Source organism: Molothrus aeneus, chromosome 2 (genome assembly GCF_037042795.1).
Source record: "Molothrus aeneus isolate 106 chromosome 2, BPBGC_Maene_1.0, whole genome shotgun sequence".
In the NCBI taxonomy this organism is placed as follows: Eukaryota; Metazoa; Chordata; class Aves; order Passeriformes; family Icteridae; genus Molothrus; species Molothrus aeneus.
In genome coordinates this window covers 106,427,619-106,445,825 of record NC_089647.1, presented here as the reverse complement: position 1 = coordinate 106,445,825, position 18,207 = coordinate 106,427,619, and the positions used below count along the sequence as shown (strand labels likewise).

The following is an 18,207-nucleotide window of genomic DNA, read 5'->3' as shown; positions in this document are numbered from 1 at the left end:
GTTGGGAACCTTCACTGCTCAAGATGCTTTTTTGGCTCCTGAGACAATACAGAGGACACACCACAATCTAAACATAAAAAGTAACTTGCTTTTCCCCACTACAAGGCATGAATAGTGAAAAATCAGCGTAAGGAGAGGCAAGGAAATGTGTTTCTAAGCCTGTTTGAAAGACCTGAGGTACTAGCTCCCATTTTTTACTAAGAATGGAGTTAATTCTCTAATTTAGGCAGTTGTATAAACACCTTGATCTTGCATGTCAGCTGGACAGTATAAAATGCAAATGGCCAAACAAACAAAGGGCATAATCAGTACAAAAGTATCATGTATATCTCCTTCATATTTAAATCCATAATAAAACAGTCATTCTAAGTGTGAAAAAGGTAATAATCTAGATTTGGTCTTTCAGCAGCAAACTATTCCTAATCAGCTGTTGCTTGTTAAAAGACACAAATAGAATGTAACTTTTATCTGTACATGAATTTTGTAAGTATAATTGTTACCTGCACAGGAAAAGCTCAATCATTCTGCAGGAGACAGGTTTTCTTAATATACTGTACCTGTCCTAACACTACTTTATGTTACTTGTGGAAGTAATCACATTTGCTTTACAGTTGTATTGCATTCTGAGTGAGGAAAAACTGCATTTACACAGCAGCAGCAGCAGCCAGAAGTGTGAATTTTGTTGAGTTATCCTGAAGGTTCATACTTGGTTCCAGTATGTAGACTGTATCTAGGAGCCATCTCTGAAAAGTTTATGTGCTCATTTTGGCTTGGACTGCTCAAGTTGAGCAGCAAAAAATTCAGTCTCCAAGCGAATTCATCCTTTCCTTCCCATTCTCCTGCTGTTTTGAAGCTTAGTTTGCATCCCTAAAATCTGTATAGTACCATGAGTGTGAGCAGCTCCAAAAATTCTCTGTGCAAGCACCTTTTGTGGCCATGGGACTCTTGTTTACTTGAGAAGGCTGTTTACACATCTGTGCCTGCAGTTGTTGTCCTGGATATCGAGCTGCGTTCATGGGGGTGTGAGCAAGAAATGTGACTTTAGATGAAGATGAAAATTTTCATTTTCTGATGCAGATTTATTTTTTCTCAAAAACTACTATGATAATTTTATTTTTTTTTATCCTGCTGTGGTGATTTATTGATTGGTTTTCAGTATAGTTTTGCCAGGCTCAAAGAAAGTAGACATGAGGAGAGAGACTGCTTCTTTGCAATGAACATGTGATGCTGAAGCTTGTTATTTACACCAATTTAAAATTGCAAAGTCTGTTGGAAAATATTGTAATTGTGGGGCAATTCTTTTGTTTTGTGAGAGATGTTGATATTACATTTATCTTTGTTGCCTGCACCATTTAAGGAAGAAGTTCTCAGTCTAGATGTTTGTCAGATGCTGCCTTTGAGAACTTCTCTGGGTGTGAAATCTTTAAGCACATAAGTACTTTTACTTCATCAGTAAATCTGGTCACACTAAACAAAAGTGAATCTCTGCAATCTGAGATACGTTGATATTTGAGATTATGTCAAGGACCAAATAATTTTATCTGTTAACATGTTTATTCTAAAGAACTAATGTATCTCTGTTGACTATTTTGGATAAAACAGACAAAGATTTCAAAAAAACCTTTAATCTGGCACTATTCTGAAAAGTCTGAATTATATATGGGATCTTCACGTCTTTTTTATTAGAGAAGTGGGCGTAAGAAGCCTTTCATTTTCATGAAACCAATTTGTCAGTAAAGCACTCCACATTTCTCAAAAGTAAATCTCCAGCAAACTCTAAAAAAAATTCTGTATTTGCTGCTTGTGATGCAAAAATGCTAAGCCTTTTGTGTTTAAAGTCACCTAAGAGTTGTTTTCTGACAAGAGATTTAAGTATTTTTTGTTTTCTTTGTTCCAACCTGTTACCTTTATTTTAAATTCTCAGACAAGGACTATAAGAAGGGTGGGAATGGCAAGGTTTAGATGCTTTGATTTGAATTTGTTATGTTTTTTTGGTTTATGTTTTAATTATATCATTTCTTAATATATCCATTTTTAAAAGCACACCTAAAAAACCATTTGGTGCAGAGGGATTATTTTATGATAATAAGTAAAAGAGAGGTAAAGTATTTGAAAGACATTCTGCTAACTGCCTACAATCTCAAGCAAATAGGTACAAAATATGAGATCAGTTTTACCAGCAGTGACATCAGTTTACAATGTTTTGCTATTTTTTCTTCCTGACACCCCTCAGAATGATGACATTTCATCCCATATAAGAAAAATAAATTGTAAAAAGAAGTAAATGAAGCTGCCAGATGAAGCTCATATAATCAGGAGATCTAAGAAGTCATCTTAGCTGCTTATATTCCAGTTTTATCCTAGTTCTCCACTCAGCTGGCAACGCTTTTTTGTGCAGTGCTGACATCAGATCCAAGATGAGAACTCAATTGGTGGTAGTGAATGTTTTTGGTTTAATTTTTGAGAGTATAATCTTGGATATGCTTTAAAAATGCTGGTAGGATGCACTGAAAAGGCAATGTTACCCAGAATACTGTGTGATTCATCATTTCCACCTTTGTGAACATATTCCTGTGATTTTTGAGAAAGTCTTTTACGATTATAAAAAGGAAAGAGTTCTTGAGTTTTTTCAGGAGAGAGTAGCATCAGTAATACAAAATTTGACAAAAGGACCTATGGATCCTTGTGACTTCAGGGATGAGTTTCTTAAAAGTTTTAACATGAGTCTAATGAAAATAAATTTTCCCACCACTTGAGTATATATAGTCCAGTACCTTTATCTCTTCCAGAAAGGCAATAGATCATCTATAGGTCTGCTAGGTCCTCCCACAGACAAACAGAAATGACCTCACAGCAAAAATGTTGCTGTTTTTGAATTAAATGGCTGGTTTTTGTCTGTTCCACAAAAGATTTGCTCGGATTTCTGAACACCATGAATGCAACTCCTTCACAGCTTAGTTGTTTTGGGTTTTAAATCACAGAATCACAGAATATTCTGAGGTATGGGACCCATAAAGATCATCACAGGGATGGAAACCAGAACCTTGGGTGTTACTAGCACAATGCTCCAACTATAATTCAGTGTTAATGATTTAATTGTACACAATTAAAAAGGAGAATAGGGCTGGTATCTTTCAGCAAGGCCATAAGTTTCCAATAGAGTGAGCAAGTTACCAACAGAAACTAAGCAGGAAATGCATTTAGAAGACCACTCCTTACTGCTCAGACACTAGCTATTTCAATTTTTTCTCCTCATTCTTGGCTTTTATTTTGATCTTGATTAAAACAAAATTCTGGTTTTTCGTTCATAATTATTGTGTGTTAAATGCTCTTTACTCCTTTCTGTTGAAAATGAGGATGGTTCTGTTGTTCAAGAGAAATTCAGCTGGACAAAATCATTAAATAGTTTATGGAACAGAATTGTAAAGGGAGAGCTGTTTTGTGGCCAGACTTGAATCATAACTGAAGCTTAAAGTGGGCATATCAAAGAACTGCTCTATTTCAGAAATCTTCCTCTTTTGCATATGCAGGAGATGAAGGAGGAACAAGGTACTAAATAAGTTTGGTTTGTGAAAGAACAGAAATGTCAATTTTTGTTCACATCCCATTAGAAAATTAGGATGAATGTGTTGTTCTTTCTCTTAAAGGTGAGATTTTCTGAATTAATTAGAAAATTTTAGCTTCTGTTTGAACAAGAACAGAAGCTAATGCTGAGTGCCCTGAAAGTCTAACCTTAAATCTATTTCCTATTAGACTGTAGATAAATTAACAAACTGTAGTAAACTGATTATTGCTGGCATCCAAAGCTCATAGAACAAATGAATGTATTTTCTGTGCCCTCGATAGACTTCTTATCAGGCTTCATGTCCTTTAAAACAAACTGAATAGAAATTAATAAAGCTGATGGGCTAGCAGAGTGCCAGGAAAAGGAATTTGACCTTAGTTGTCATGTTTTGTTTGCATTGTTATTATTGTGATAGCTTTTTTCTCCCCTGGTGTTTTCCCTGTATTTTTGTATTTCTTCAGCTGCTGTGCAGGCAGTTTAAGATTTCCCCTCGCTGGCTTGTCAGTCATGCTTGAAACTGAGGATAATTCAGCCTGCTATTAAATGCTTAGTCTCTCTTTGGAGGTTACCACCAAACATGTCAAGCTGACAACAGCAGTGCTTGCCTTTTATGTGTGGCTGTTGTTCAGCTATGACTGAAATTTCAATCACAAGTTTTTCTATAAAGTCACAAAGAAATCAATAAATAATGAGTCTCCATTATTTCTGATAGGGATCAGTAGCACAAGAGGCTGATGGTCGTGGCTCTTGCTGACCAAGGCACAGATCTGGGCGAGTGGCAGCACAGAGGGCAGATTGGAAAGCAGTAGAATTAGCAGAATTAGCAATGTGGTTTTCTTGCATGTCCCAAAATAGACATGGTGAGAAATCACTGAGGAGAGGTGAGATTCCACTAGTAAATTTTGAGGATAGAGCATTTATGGTGAATCTGATACAGGTGCATAGAATGGAAAACAGTAAGTAAGCAAGGAATTTGTGAAAAGGAAAATATTATGTTGTATGTTCATGTTGTTTGTCATCCAATATCAATTACATTTAGACCAATACCCCACATTTATATTCCTTGACAAATATAAGAAATGTAGAGCAATTCCAAGCTACTAAGCATTACATCTCCTGCAAACTATATAAAAAAAAATATTATCTTCTGCAAATGATAAGAAATAACAGCTCTTGGAACTACCACTCTAGCTGGCATTTCTGCAGGTTTTTCCTTTGTGCAAGATACATAATCAGTTACATATCTGAGATATATCTTCTTAAGCACAAGTGCCTTGTGGCAATGCATCATATGGGTCCACTTCATGGTATCAGTTTTATCTGTTTGAAATGTGCCATGTATTTCTGAGATTCCATTGGTTTAATTGACACAGTGTATGGTAAAAGCAAAGTTTTGTGAAGAGCCTAAAGGGCCAAGCTTGCATTGCCCAGCTCCCACTTTCTGCATTTTTTCTTTGGTAGCGTTATATGTTTGCTTTTGTCCTTATTTTCTTTTATTTTTTCCCCTTTCTTGTATATGATTTTTTTGTTTTTTATTTAACATGAATTTAGAGTCTATTTTAGTGTTGGGATTTTCTAAATCTAGCTTGGATGCATTTTCTGTACCCCATAACATAACTTGTATTATGTTAGGTTCAGTTATTTTTTGCCTTAAAATCTGAAAAACATGGTGCTGTTTCTTACCAGTAAAGGTAAACAGTTCCAAAATTTCCATGAGTTCTTGGTGCTTGGAGCATGTCTGAGGTTGATGCTTCATCTATGTTAATGAATTACTAGCAGTGTCAGTTGATGAACCATATCCCTTTACTGATTCCAAGAAGTTAGATTTATTTGTGAGGTAGTTTACCTGTGAGTTTCTCAGTAAGGATTTACTCTAAGAGTTGGGAGGCAGCTCCCATCTTCTCTCCCAGTGCTTGTCTTCTCATTTGTTCCTGTGGAAACACCAGCAGAATACACTTGGGAAATAAGATGGCACTAAGAAATCATAGTTCAGATCTGCCTTTGCTGACCCCCTTCCTTTTTATACTGTGCTGACCCCTTAGAGATGTGGACATTTGTCACTGATATTTCATGTTGGGGAAAATAAAAGTAGAAGTATGGAATGTATTTATTAAATTTTGCTTTAGCTAAATTCGTTTTTCCATTATGTCACTGCTTTTATGTCACTGCTGTTTCTCTCCTTTCTGCTGGTTGGGACAAGGTACCCAGCCCAAGCTCAGGAGGGTGAGTTAAAGATGGACATAAATAGTTCTTCCTTTCATTTTTACTGTCTTTCAGATGCTATTGGAACTTTCATTAAGCTGTTGGCCTTGATTTAAAATACAGAATTTCTTCAAGGCTACAGCTAGTTCAGAGGCTGTCAGATTATACTGCATTTAAGTATTCCTTGTAGCGTCTGTTGTTTTGAACACATCTATTGAATCCTTCTGCTAACATATTGTTGATGATTTTTCCCATTTGGAATGATTCAAATTCTTCTGGGTTTGACTAAACTGAATAAATTTGCTGGTTTGCACTTCATACCTTTTCTCCAGTGGTTCATTACTGCACTAAATACCACCTTTTACTACTCCCTTGGAAAAAGCTCCTAATGCTCAGGGTTGAACATTATTTACATTGACCACATTTTATATATATCTCAATCTCAGTTTTGTTGTATTCAAGATTTTCTGTAACAAAACTTTGTGTCCTTGACTTGCTTCCCAAATAGCTGCTTGTAAAGAGGTTATGATACACTTTATGGATTTCTGTGCATAAACTGAAATAAAGCTGAATCACCAGTTAAACTGATGAACACATCAGTTATTTGTTCATTTCCATGACTAAAATTTGGAAAATGGTTTGAGAACAGGTAGGCATATGCTAGGGAAAAGAAATGCATCTCCTCAGATATTGGATAAATTATCTGTAATATATAGAGGATACTTGCATGGCAGTGAGTACAAAATGATAGATCTCAAGCCAAATCAAGTATCTTTTTAAAAAAAACACCTGATAACTATTTCAAAAAACATTAAAAATAAGGGAACGTTGCAAATCATGTACTATTTAAGAGAAAGTAAGAGAAAGATTTTCATGACTCTGCCAGAATTGCCTGTGAGCAAACAAAGGTTATATATATATATATATACATATATATATATATATATATACATATATATATATATATATATATATCCATTTCTGCCTTGTCTCTTTATAGGAGAATAGTCAGACTTCCTTCCAGTTTTGGTGTATTTATGTCTCTCTCTACTCTGTTAAATGGTCCAGAATTGTTGTTTGAAGGGTTATGATTTCTCCTACTAAGAATTTTTGTCTTTGAAATTCATCCAAAAAAGAATTGAGGTAGAACTATCAGAGAACATCCTGTTCCCTTTGAAGTCAGCTGAAGGTTAGCCATTCATCCTCAGTGGATTTAGGATTTTCTCTGTAAGGCTTTTGTATCAAACACATGCTGAAGTTCTGTTGAACTGAGAGTGAGTTTAATGCCATCTGAATTTGCTGAACTGGGCTCTGGAAATTCACTACTTAATTATTTATTTATATTTGTGTCATCCTGAGGAACAGAACTAGAGCTGTAGTTTCTTTCCATGTTATTGAATCTGCATAATAATAAATTATTTGTATTTCTTTATATTCTTATATACCTCTGGTTGTAGTTCCTGATGTTTTGCCATCTTTCTACAGCAGATCTATTTTAATTAGATTATCTCCTTATAGTGGAGAACTTACTCTGTATTTCAGTTTTCTATTGGAGTTTGAAAACCTCCAATAGAAGGAGGTTTTACCTCCTGAAGAGTAAAAAATAAATGTATAAGGTCTGGAGTGGTTCTTGCAACTAATTTTTTTTTGATTGTATAAATATAAGAGGCAATAGGCAGGTTGCCTTCTTTCCTTCTTACTCAGATGCTAACCAGTTTTTGTTACCAGCTGCTTCTGACCTGAATTTTACTGAGCTGTTTTGTTTTTTTCTGGTTAGCATTTTATGCTTCTTGAAATATGTTGACAGAATACGTGTTTTAAAATATATAGAATCAGTCTGATCTGTCAGCATCTTTGTGTAATGTACTACTTGAGGACCGTGTTTTAGAGGGAAAAAATAATGTGTGTTTTTATCTAAGTGTTTATTTAATGTTACTTAATATGACGCATGGTGCAATAAGAACTGTAAGTGCTGCCAGACAAGTTTTCCAGCCTGGGAATTGAGGCTTCTCTCTCTTGCATGGTAGCAAATCACTTTTTTGCTAGGCCATGGAGTTCAGCCCTCAGAGGCTGATGCTCCAAATGAAAAGTACACTAACAGTTTAATAGTATCCTTTGTGAGCCCTAATTGATTTAATGTAATGCCATCAGTGCATTTCACAGTCTTATTAAATCTAGTTGTTTCTGCTGTAAGTAAGGCTAAGAAAACAAGTGCCTTTAGAATATAATTAATTCCATAATCATTTTAAATTATACTTCACTGTCTTAGAAAGAAAAGATTTTATCTTACTAAATTACATCTGAGTAATTAATATACTATTTATTAAATTGTATTGTCAACTGCCTTGGAATTTTGAAAGAATATTTATTGGAATGCAAGAAAAAACTTAATTCTACATATTATAGACCGTGAAGTATGAAGAACACAAACAAAACAATAATTTTTTTGCTTCTTTTGGTAGAATAGGAGACTAGCTTTTTCTGTTTGGTTTAAGTTTTGATTTTAGGATTTCTTCTTTTTCTGAATTGTCTCTTCAACAGGAGTAACAGAATTGCTAAATATTATCTTCCTATGTCTTATTAGGACATCAGTTGAATTACACAAGGATTAGACTGGAATCTGTTCTGTGGTTTCAGAGAACTGAGGGGAGGGGGGTTGCGGGGTTGTTTGTTCTGTTGGATTTTGTTTTGTATATTCTTTCCTTTGGATTTCTTTTTCTTTTTCCTTTTTCTTTTTCTTTTTCTTTTTCCTTTTTTCTTTTCTTTTTCTTTTTCCTTTTTTCTTTTCTTTTTCTTTTTTTTACCTATATTGTGGTTTAAGATACTTCCTTAAAATTTGATTAAGGGCTATTTAGAAAAGCCTCTGGAGTGAATTAATCAGAATATTATTCTGTGTCTATAAATAATTTTTAATGATATCTCATAATTCTGTAATTGTTGAGTACTGTTCAGCTTCCCTTCTCTTTAACCTGATAACAGTTATGATTTACTCTCTGGAAAACGATTGACTTTAATGAAAATTTATTAGTAGATTAAAAATCGCAAGTAAACACAAACTGTTTTCAATAGCAGAAAAGATAACCTGTAATTGATTGTAATTACAAAGGAATCTCCTTAGTTTCATTAATGATTGTTCTGTAGCTCACCATGTAAATGTGATAATCTATGGTTATGATGAACATAGAGAAGCTGAACACTTATAATAGGTTTTTAAATATTCTTAACCTATGCCAAAGCAAGCTGGAGAAAGGAGACAAAAGTGATGTGGGCAAGAAAAGCCCGTTAGAAAACATTCCCTCTAAGTCTCTCTCTTTTTTATCCCATTAGGGGCATTTTGGGAATGTAGGATCCCATAAGTGAATAGAGTATAAGAAGAGACAGAAACTTTTTTTGAAAAGGTTGATGAGAAGTTTTCTTACAGGATAACACAGATCCCTTTGTGCTGATGTTGTCAGGTGCTTAATTAAAAAGGGGTTGTTTTAAGGTCCTCTACAGAAATCCATATATATGATTTTGTTCTCCAGAGGATCATATTTCCTTTGTTTTTAGCAACTCTTCTCAGTCTCATAAAAAATGGTGTAGAATAGATGGGGGAGAAATATCCAAGGCTGATCTGAAACTTTATGGATAAATGTAGGGTTTGGTTTGTTTGGGTTTTTTTCCTTTTTGCTATTCAATATCCGTTGTGATTTAAAAAGAAATGTACGGGGAAAAGAGTCTAAATTCAAAAATATGTCTTCAAATTTATTTAGTATCTTTAGTAGCAAAGAAATTTCAGAGGAAAATGCTGTGAGAAGGCTTGATGATTTTTGTGTTTTTCAAAGAAGTCCTGTTTTTTTCCAAGGAAGTGTGTGAGAGGTATAAGGCTAGAAACAAGCCAGCCAATGAACAGTAGCAAAAATAAATAATTTCTTCTCTCTTGCTGCATTCATTTTCCTAAGCAGAGAAATGCCAGAAACATATTTTCTTGTTTTGAAGAGATTCATAATACGAAAACTGTTCGGGAAAAAATTACTTGCATCTAGCTTAATACAGTGAGTAATAGTTCAGTGAAGCATTTTCCCCTTGGTCTCAAGAGATTTTTAAGAAAAGACAAACTGTGGGTTTATCACTACGATCAGGAGATGGTTTAGAATGTTGTAATTTTTGTATCTGAAGAAAGTGTCGTCATTTAGGACACTGTGATTGCTAGGGAAAGAGCAGGACTTTGTCCCTGTGAACACATTCTGAGTTCCAATCAGAGCATGGGGACATTGAGGGCTTTTGTTCTTCCTTCCTGCAGAAATAAAGAGAATCAGCAGAGAGCTGCCTTTGTGTGTCTATTTTGGACCAGCTGTTGCACTTAATCTCTCTGTATTCCAAATTAAATCTGGAATTTAAAATTATATCAACGGCTATTCGTTTGTTATGAATATGGAGAGTGCAGCCAAGAGATGCCCTTCAGCTTATCTGAAGAAGCCAAGTCAGCTCTCAGGCAGTAGATCAAGTTGTTGAGAAATTAATGGAAGGCAGAGAGAAGCACTGTACTGTCGAGGTTTAACCCCAGCCAGCAACTCAGTACCATCAACCACTTGCTCACTTCCCTACAGCAGGGAGAAGAATTGGAAAGAAAAGCTAACTCTCCTGGGTTTCTCCTCTAGAAAAGCTAAATAAGAACAATTTATTAGCTGGGGGGATGGGAGGGTTGGAATGACAATGAATATGCTACTAATATTATTATTAATATTAATTGTAGCTATAAGGAGAGGGAGAGAGAGTAAGAGAACTGAAGGGAGCCAAGTGATGCACAATCCAATTGCTCACCACCTGCTGACTGATACCCAGCCAATTCCCAAGCCTGTCTTTAGCGTATTTTGTACCAGCACTCCAAAATAATGAGAGGATAAGGGCCTATGGACATATGTCAGCTATTTGTGGATGCTGATCTCAAGTGGTTTGGATGATGATGTTGTAGCTCTAAGTTTGGTTTCAATTTGAGGCTTTCTAGACATTTGCCACAAAATTATTTCAGAGGTGGAGTTGCACACAGGTGAGCAATCTCCAGTACTGTATGATCAACTTGGTCAAGAACATTTTCCAACAAGCCAGACAAAATAGTGATGGTAGGACATAATTTTGCATATATAAAGATCACTCCAAAAATTTATATCCACATCCAGTGCCAGTGATCTACAACAGACAAAACTTAGTACCTCTGTCCAGATGATCAAACTAAAAGGCATATTTATGCAGAAGTGTTACTGCAAAAATCCTAAGTGTCCCTTACCTTGGTGTTAAGCTAGTTGGCATTAAAAAAAACCACAGGAAAGCAGTACTTAAAATGCTGTCTCAATGTAGTTTTCCCCACTGAACATTGTAACAGGCAGTCCAGAGTTAATCTGAACATTCATCACTTACTAGCATGTATCAATAACTTTAACTGGCACTGTAGAAGATAGTACCTAGACTCTGAAAGTTCCTCTAACCAGCAGTCCCAAATTAAATTTTTATGATTTATTTTGAATTTGCACTTCAAAATTATATCAATAATAGTTATTTTAAGAATTTAATTTTCATATCTGTGGCATGTCTTTGTGTTCCAACTTTATCTGAGGTTAAATTATTCTCCCTCTTTGATAGGTTCTTTATCAGTCCAAGTTAAAGCAGCTGAAGAAGAGTTACCAGTGAGGGCTGAAATTTATTTAGTAGTAAAAATGAAATATTCCAATAAAAATTTGCAATTCTTCCTTTTTCATATTCATAAAAGGGATATAGACCTTCTGAAAATGGTGCAAACTTTTTCCAGCATTAACAGGATGATGCATGTAGTTCAAATTTTCTGTGATAGTTACCTGAATATAGGAAATTCAGGTAACTTTTTAATTTTTTTTTTTTTTATTGTATGGAACTGTACTGTTAAAAAAGAGAAAATACAGTTATAGAGAGAGAACCACATGAACCATAGAAGTAAAACCATTTCCTGATGCTTTGTCAGCCAGTAGTCCAGGATGTTTTATTTTATATCTCAGAGAGATAACTTTAGATCACTATAGACTGCAGATGGAAGTGTGATTTAGTGATCTCTTGAACACTGAATGATACAGACTTGCTTTACTTTTATTGCTCTTACAGAAATACCTGAGGAGCAGCTACGTGTTAGTTTGTGCTCTGTAGTTACTGCATGTCCTGTTACCTGAGCATCTCAAAGCATTATTCACTCACTGACCCTCACCATCTATCTCATACTGTGAATAAGCATTGCAATTTGAAATACACAGATACTCATAAAATGGGAATGATTCATTCCAAATTATGTAGCAAACACTACAGCTGAAGAAAAATCTGATATTCACACTTGCAGAGCCTCTACAAACACTGCATTCATAGTGGTGCATGGGATTTGGTAGTGCTGAATGAAGCACTCCTGCAATAATTTCAATCACAGAATTACAGAACATTCTGAGGTGATAACTTAATTTTACCATCCTTTTCTTCATGAACATTTGTATAGTGCTATGTTTAAAAAATATTAGCTTTAAAAGTTCTCAGCACGACAGTAGTATCCTGAAACAGAGGCTGATAATTTTCCCTTTTTGTGCATTTTTTTAAACCCTTAAAAACACCTTCCTGGCAGTATAAGTGTTCACACATTGCTTGACTCACTTCCCCTGGCATGCCACCATTATTTCCTCAACTCAAAGCCTTCAGCTGACATGTACTTAAAAGAGCATCATAACTTCTGTCCTGCAACAAAGCTCATACTAGAGCTGGTGAGTCCACTGTCACTGCTGCCAGTAGTTCCTAAAAATCAAATTTACAGGGATGTTTGGGGACCAGCTTGCCTATTTTTAGACATAAAAAAAAATAAAAGCTTTTGTTAAATTAAAATAGTCTAAGTTATAGGTGATTTACTGTTGTAGTCAGGAAAAATAGTTTGCTCCGACCTTGATCTGGTACAACAGATGTGTACAGGCAAGGAAGGAGAAACTGAATTCCAGAAATGCTGCATCCATGTTTTGTAGAGGGGGTGTAGTTTGCCTGTCCCCTGGGTGTCTAGATAAAAGTAAGATGAATCCCACCTTTAATGTTTCTTTCTTGAATAAGGAGCTTTTGGTTATATACTCTGTGATTGTTTTTATATCATAGTATAACAGATTAAATCATTATTATCCCATTAATTTTTTTTCTTACTGTTTGCACTCACTATGAAATTAAACATACTTGGATAATTCAGACTAAAGAGAAAGCATCTTTATCTTGATTTTGTGCAATAATGTCTTGTTCAATATACATATTTCTTTAACCCCTATGATTCTGTGTAATTTAGCATATGCTGGATTTGATGCTCAGTTTTGTTCTTCTTGTTTACACCTTCTTTTTTCATTCTATCTTCATACTTTTTTTTAGTGAGAAAACCAAGTAGAGTCAAGTTTATTGATATGCTGCAGAACAGTCAATGTAGCTGAATGTTTATTGCGCGTTAGCTGTACCAAAATTTAAAATGCAATGTACAACATAATTTCTGGTGGAATTATGGTATTGGTATGCTTATAAAGAAACACATTTCTGTAGACTGAAAGAATTATGTGCCATAAGATTTCTGTGCATCATAGAAGTGCCAGAAGATTCTTCATGATAAAAACTTCATTCTTTGCCCAGATGAATAAAATGCTATATTTTTTTCATGAAGTCCAAGAGTTTCTCTAAAACACTAATTCTGACTTTGAGTAATCCTTTGAATTGCTCTTCCTTTAAATATCTTTTTCATACTTGTGGTTTGTTTTTGTTTTTTTAAAATCTGTGTACTTGCAGAATATTGTTATTTTTGGAGCATTGCTATGTATTTATAGGACTGCAGGTGTACAGTAGTTAAAAATGTGCCTTTCATATTATGAAGGAACTGCATGAGAAAAAAATGTTTTATGTGATTCTGCAAAGGCTATTAACTACCATGCTGCACACTGTAAATTGAATTAGAATAATGCTATAAAGCATATCTTAGAATTTTGCTCTAAAGAACTGGAAAAAAATAAATTTAGATCATGCAATTGTATTCCACTTCCAAGTTGTGTTGAATAAATGTAATGCTGGTTTTGAGCTAAAAGTGGTAAATAGGTCAATAGAGACTTTTCCAGGTAAAAGATTTTCTGTGTCTTATTATCTTTTAATGTACATTGCTGGTCTATGTAGGTGTCATTTCTAGGTAATTAATCTTTAGTTTAAAAAAAAAATAACAAATTCTTTCATTGCAGTTATTTTAAATTAGAAGTGTAGCCTGACCACAAGCCATGTGTATGCCCACATAGAATAAAGCTGGAAAGAGATCCATGTTCACCATTCTGCAGCTGAGTGTTCCCTGCTGACAGCCCTCTGGGGACACATTCTAATGCAGCCTAAGCAGTGCCATGATGTGGAGAGTCCTTGTAGGTGGCAACAGGTGCAACTGAGGTGAAAATCCAGTCCAGTTTTAAGCTTTAATAAAAACCTGATGGATGAGTTTGTAGTGAGGCTTTCAATAGCTTTCTTGGTTTTTGAATGAAAAATAAGTCCTTTTTTTAACAAAATGGTTGGGAAAAGCAAATAAGATGTCAAAGGATTAAAAATTTAATAGAAATACGGCAGTTCTTGTAACATTAGTCTCTCAGGGAGGATATTTTTTTTCCTGTAGTGGTTGTCCTTGCCTATACTCTGACTGACTTTTTCTGTTCTTACTATCCTCTGCTCCAATTTAACTATATGCTTGTCAAAAAACGTGTTAAGTCAGTGCCACTTGGCAAAACTTGTTGTGGTAGATTTTTTTTCTCACTTCCACCAGTGAACTGGGGTTTAGGGTGATATCATCACTTACCAAGGAGTACAACCCCTTCATGATAGGAAACAGGATTAGAAAGAGAGATCAGCACTTGGAAATTTCATGACCTCCTCTGATTAATTACAGCTTGAAAAGTTATGTCTGCTAGAATCTTGTATCCTAGTCTCTCCCTAAGTAACTAGGCAGGAAATCTATTGAGATATGTGAAGATCACCACAGATGTGTAGAGTTTACATAGGTGTGCATCAAAGTGTATTCATTCCACTTGAAGTAATGCACATTACCAAATGACCTTAGTAAGTATTTTCAGATCTTAAAAAAATATTTAGGTATCATGTTGATGTTAAACAAATATGCATGTGTTACAATAGGTAAGTTACCTTGACATTTTTGTGCTAATAACAATGTAATACTCAGCTGCTCATGTTTCTAAATCCATATTTTGCTCAAGTTCAAAGCAAAAACATCAGTGAATACATGACACTTCCATTGCACATGAATGCTAATATAACACAGATCTGCTTTAATGTTTTTTTCAGCACCAGAGTTGCTGAAATCTTTAGTGTTCTGTCCTAATCTGAGTTAGACCATCCCCAAGGATAAGATAGCCTTTGTCTTTAAAAATTGCATTTTATCCTGTAACTGATAGAGATCATCCTTTTAATTTATCACATTCAAATTAAAAGTAAAATAATACATTTTAAAAAAAACACATAGCCCACCACAACCTTTAGTGTTATAAGGGTTTAAGATGTTGAACAATCTCCAAATGTTTCAAGTAGTGAAAATTAATCATTGAAGTCATTGTATAATGCATTGGTCAGGAACTATTTTGTGATTTCTTAAAATAAACAAGTATTTCCACTGTAGCATAAAAAAATAATCTTTTATTAAAACAAAACCAGGGGATTACTTCTGATTTTCCTTTGTGCATATTTTAGGCATAGTACTTTGAAAGATGTGCTTTTGCTTAATTTTGTGTCAGACTGATTCCACTTACTACTACTCAGCTGAAAATATAAAAAAAATATAAAAAAATATACCTGCCAAAGATACAGTAGAAATTCTCTAGCTAATGTATCAGCAAACTTACCTTGACTGGTACATGAAAAATATTTTGTGTGTCTTTTCTTATATTTTGATTTAATGATTAAAGTTTTTTTTTTTTTCCAAAGAGGAAATTTGGAAATTTGTATTTGATTATTTGTACTTGTGCAGGGTTTGTGAACGTGAAGCAGCTCTGGAATCAGCTCTAAGAATGTTGCAGCAATTCTACCTGGATCTCGAAAAGTTCCTTGCTTGGCTTACAGAAGCTGAAACAACTGCAAATGTCCTGCAGGATGCTACACACAAAGAAAAGACACTAGAGGATGCCAAAATGGTTCGGGACCTCATGAAACAGTGGCAGGTAAGCCAAACACTTCAGTATAGAGGCATTTGACAAACATGAGAGTTTATCAAGCATATCTAATATTTATAGAAGTTATATAATTTGCATCAAGTTTATTCTTTGTAGCTTAACTGAATTAGTTTTTCTCCATTACTTTCAAATATATGAAGAAATGGTAATTTGGGAGTCTATTGTCAACACGCTCGGTTGCGGTAATAAAAAGAGATAACGATGCAAATTTTCATAGTAAATGCCTGGACAGTTCTCATACAGTTATTTTCCTCTGGGGGACAGAATCTTAAAGAAAGATAATATTGTATTTATTGTTCCAGAGAATCCTTAGGAGAAAGAAAATTAATTAGTTGAGATGGAGCTCTTGAACTATGTTGTTATACTTCCATTGCGTTTTCTTCACTACAGTTGTTGAGAGGAATACAGATATGTCTGCTTGAGGTCTAAAATGTCTTACATATGAGGTTGATTGGATGTTTGGAAGACAGGACCCTTTATTCCAGTATTGATAGAATCATATAAAATTTTAGGTTGGGAAAGACCTTTAAGATCATGAAGTCAACCATCAACCCAGAACTGCCATGGCCATCACTAAACCATGTCCTCAAGTGCCACATCTACACATCCTTTAGTAGCTCCAGGGATACTGACTCAGCCCCCGCCCTGGGCAGCCTCTTCCAAAGCTCAGTGACCTTTTCAGTGAAAAAAATTTCACTCATAGTGCATTATTTTGATTTTGACAAGAAGTTCAAAACTGGAGATTTAAGGCCCTGGATGCCTTAGTTTATTTAATGATGAAAAACATACTGTGAAAAATTTAGCCATAAGTGATTAAGAAAAAAAAAAGAAAGAGTAAATTTATATAGTAGTTCAAGAATTCTTAGCTGCAAAATAAATTCATTCATTATGATGGGTAATATTTGCAGTAGTCATAACCCAGTGCTCTGTATCAAGTCTTTATTGTGAAAGCTTTTTGTACAAACAGGTATATTTTCCTGATAGTGGATCAAATATTGTCTATCTATTTGCTAAAAATGAGTAATGGAGCACAATTTTATCAATAGAACAATTTTATGATGCCAGCTGAATGATCAGGAAAGAGAGTATGGCTTTTCATTCTGTTCCTCAGGTATTGCTGCATTGATTCTTTAAGGCTTCACACCCTGCTTGTGGGAATTCTCTCTAACAATTCACTTTGAAGTAAAAAGATGAAAAGCAAGAACATGACATAAATGTGTAGTTTGCAAACAGTTTATGCAAATGAAAGATTCAGAGAAAAAGGAGCTTTACTAAGTCACAGAAGTCTCCAAAGCATGTATTTATGTTCTTTGTGGAAAGAGGTTATTGCTCACTAATGCATACAATCAGCCACATAAATCCTAAATAATGATAAACCTTTTTTTTAACTCTGTATTGTGGGTCAGAAATATACTTACCCTACATAACACATCAGGCAATGACTGAGAATCAGTATATTCCAAGAAGCTCACTGTAAATTGTACATCTATCAAAACAGACATATTCAAATACAGTCCATATCCTCAATATGCTTTATCATCCAGTATGTGTAGTAAAATTGCAAGCCCTGCCCCAGAATAGAAAAAATCTTAAATTCTTTCAGTCAGAATTAGAATTTTCCAACTTACTTTTTTTCACGAAATCTTTTTTTCTTTTTTTTGCCTCTCACCAATCAGGCTGCATTCAGATCCTAGGAGGTAAAATAAAATGGTGCTTTCTAATTAAATACCAGTGTCTCATGAGTCTTTGGAAAGAAACTTTAACTTCCTGGGTTTATAAGAATGCATAAAAGTTATGGTCAAATATAACAAATGGATTTAGATCTACAGTCTCTGTCTTGCTCTTATACAGTAGAATTGGCTTCCTGCTTTACACTCTCCAACTTTATCTTATTCCTTTAAACAATTAGGAAAATAATGACTTGCTGTACAGAAACTTTTTATATAGCAGCAGTTGCTTGTCTAGGAAAATATCACATTTTAGACATTTGTTTCCTTTTCATGTTCAGAAACCATTAACTCAATTGTCACTAATAAAGATTAATCTTTCCTTAGTAGTTAGCAGTTCATTCAATAGCAGAAGGAGAAAGGTGAGGCTTATATAACTGCACATTCTAATTACCTGATGATGTAATTATATTAAAATGTTGCATTATGTTTGTTTGTACAAGCATGTATTTGCATGCATCATTTGTCTGAACTGACAGCAATGTAATAGTGGAGGTGATTC

At 34.6% G+C, this 18,207-nt stretch overlaps 1 protein-coding gene across 1 annotated transcript in view; it reads left to right on the top strand.

Annotated features, from left to right (window-relative positions):
- Positions 1–18,207, top strand: part of DMD (dystrophin) — a 1,043,102-nt gene that overhangs the window by 785,257 nt on the left and 239,638 nt on the right. Inside the window, exon 54 of the mRNA XM_066545460.1 lies at positions 15,777–15,966. Coding sequence (XP_066401557.1) covers positions 15,777–15,966 — 190 coding nt within the window. The remainder of the gene's footprint in view (positions 1–15,776; positions 15,967–18,207) is intronic.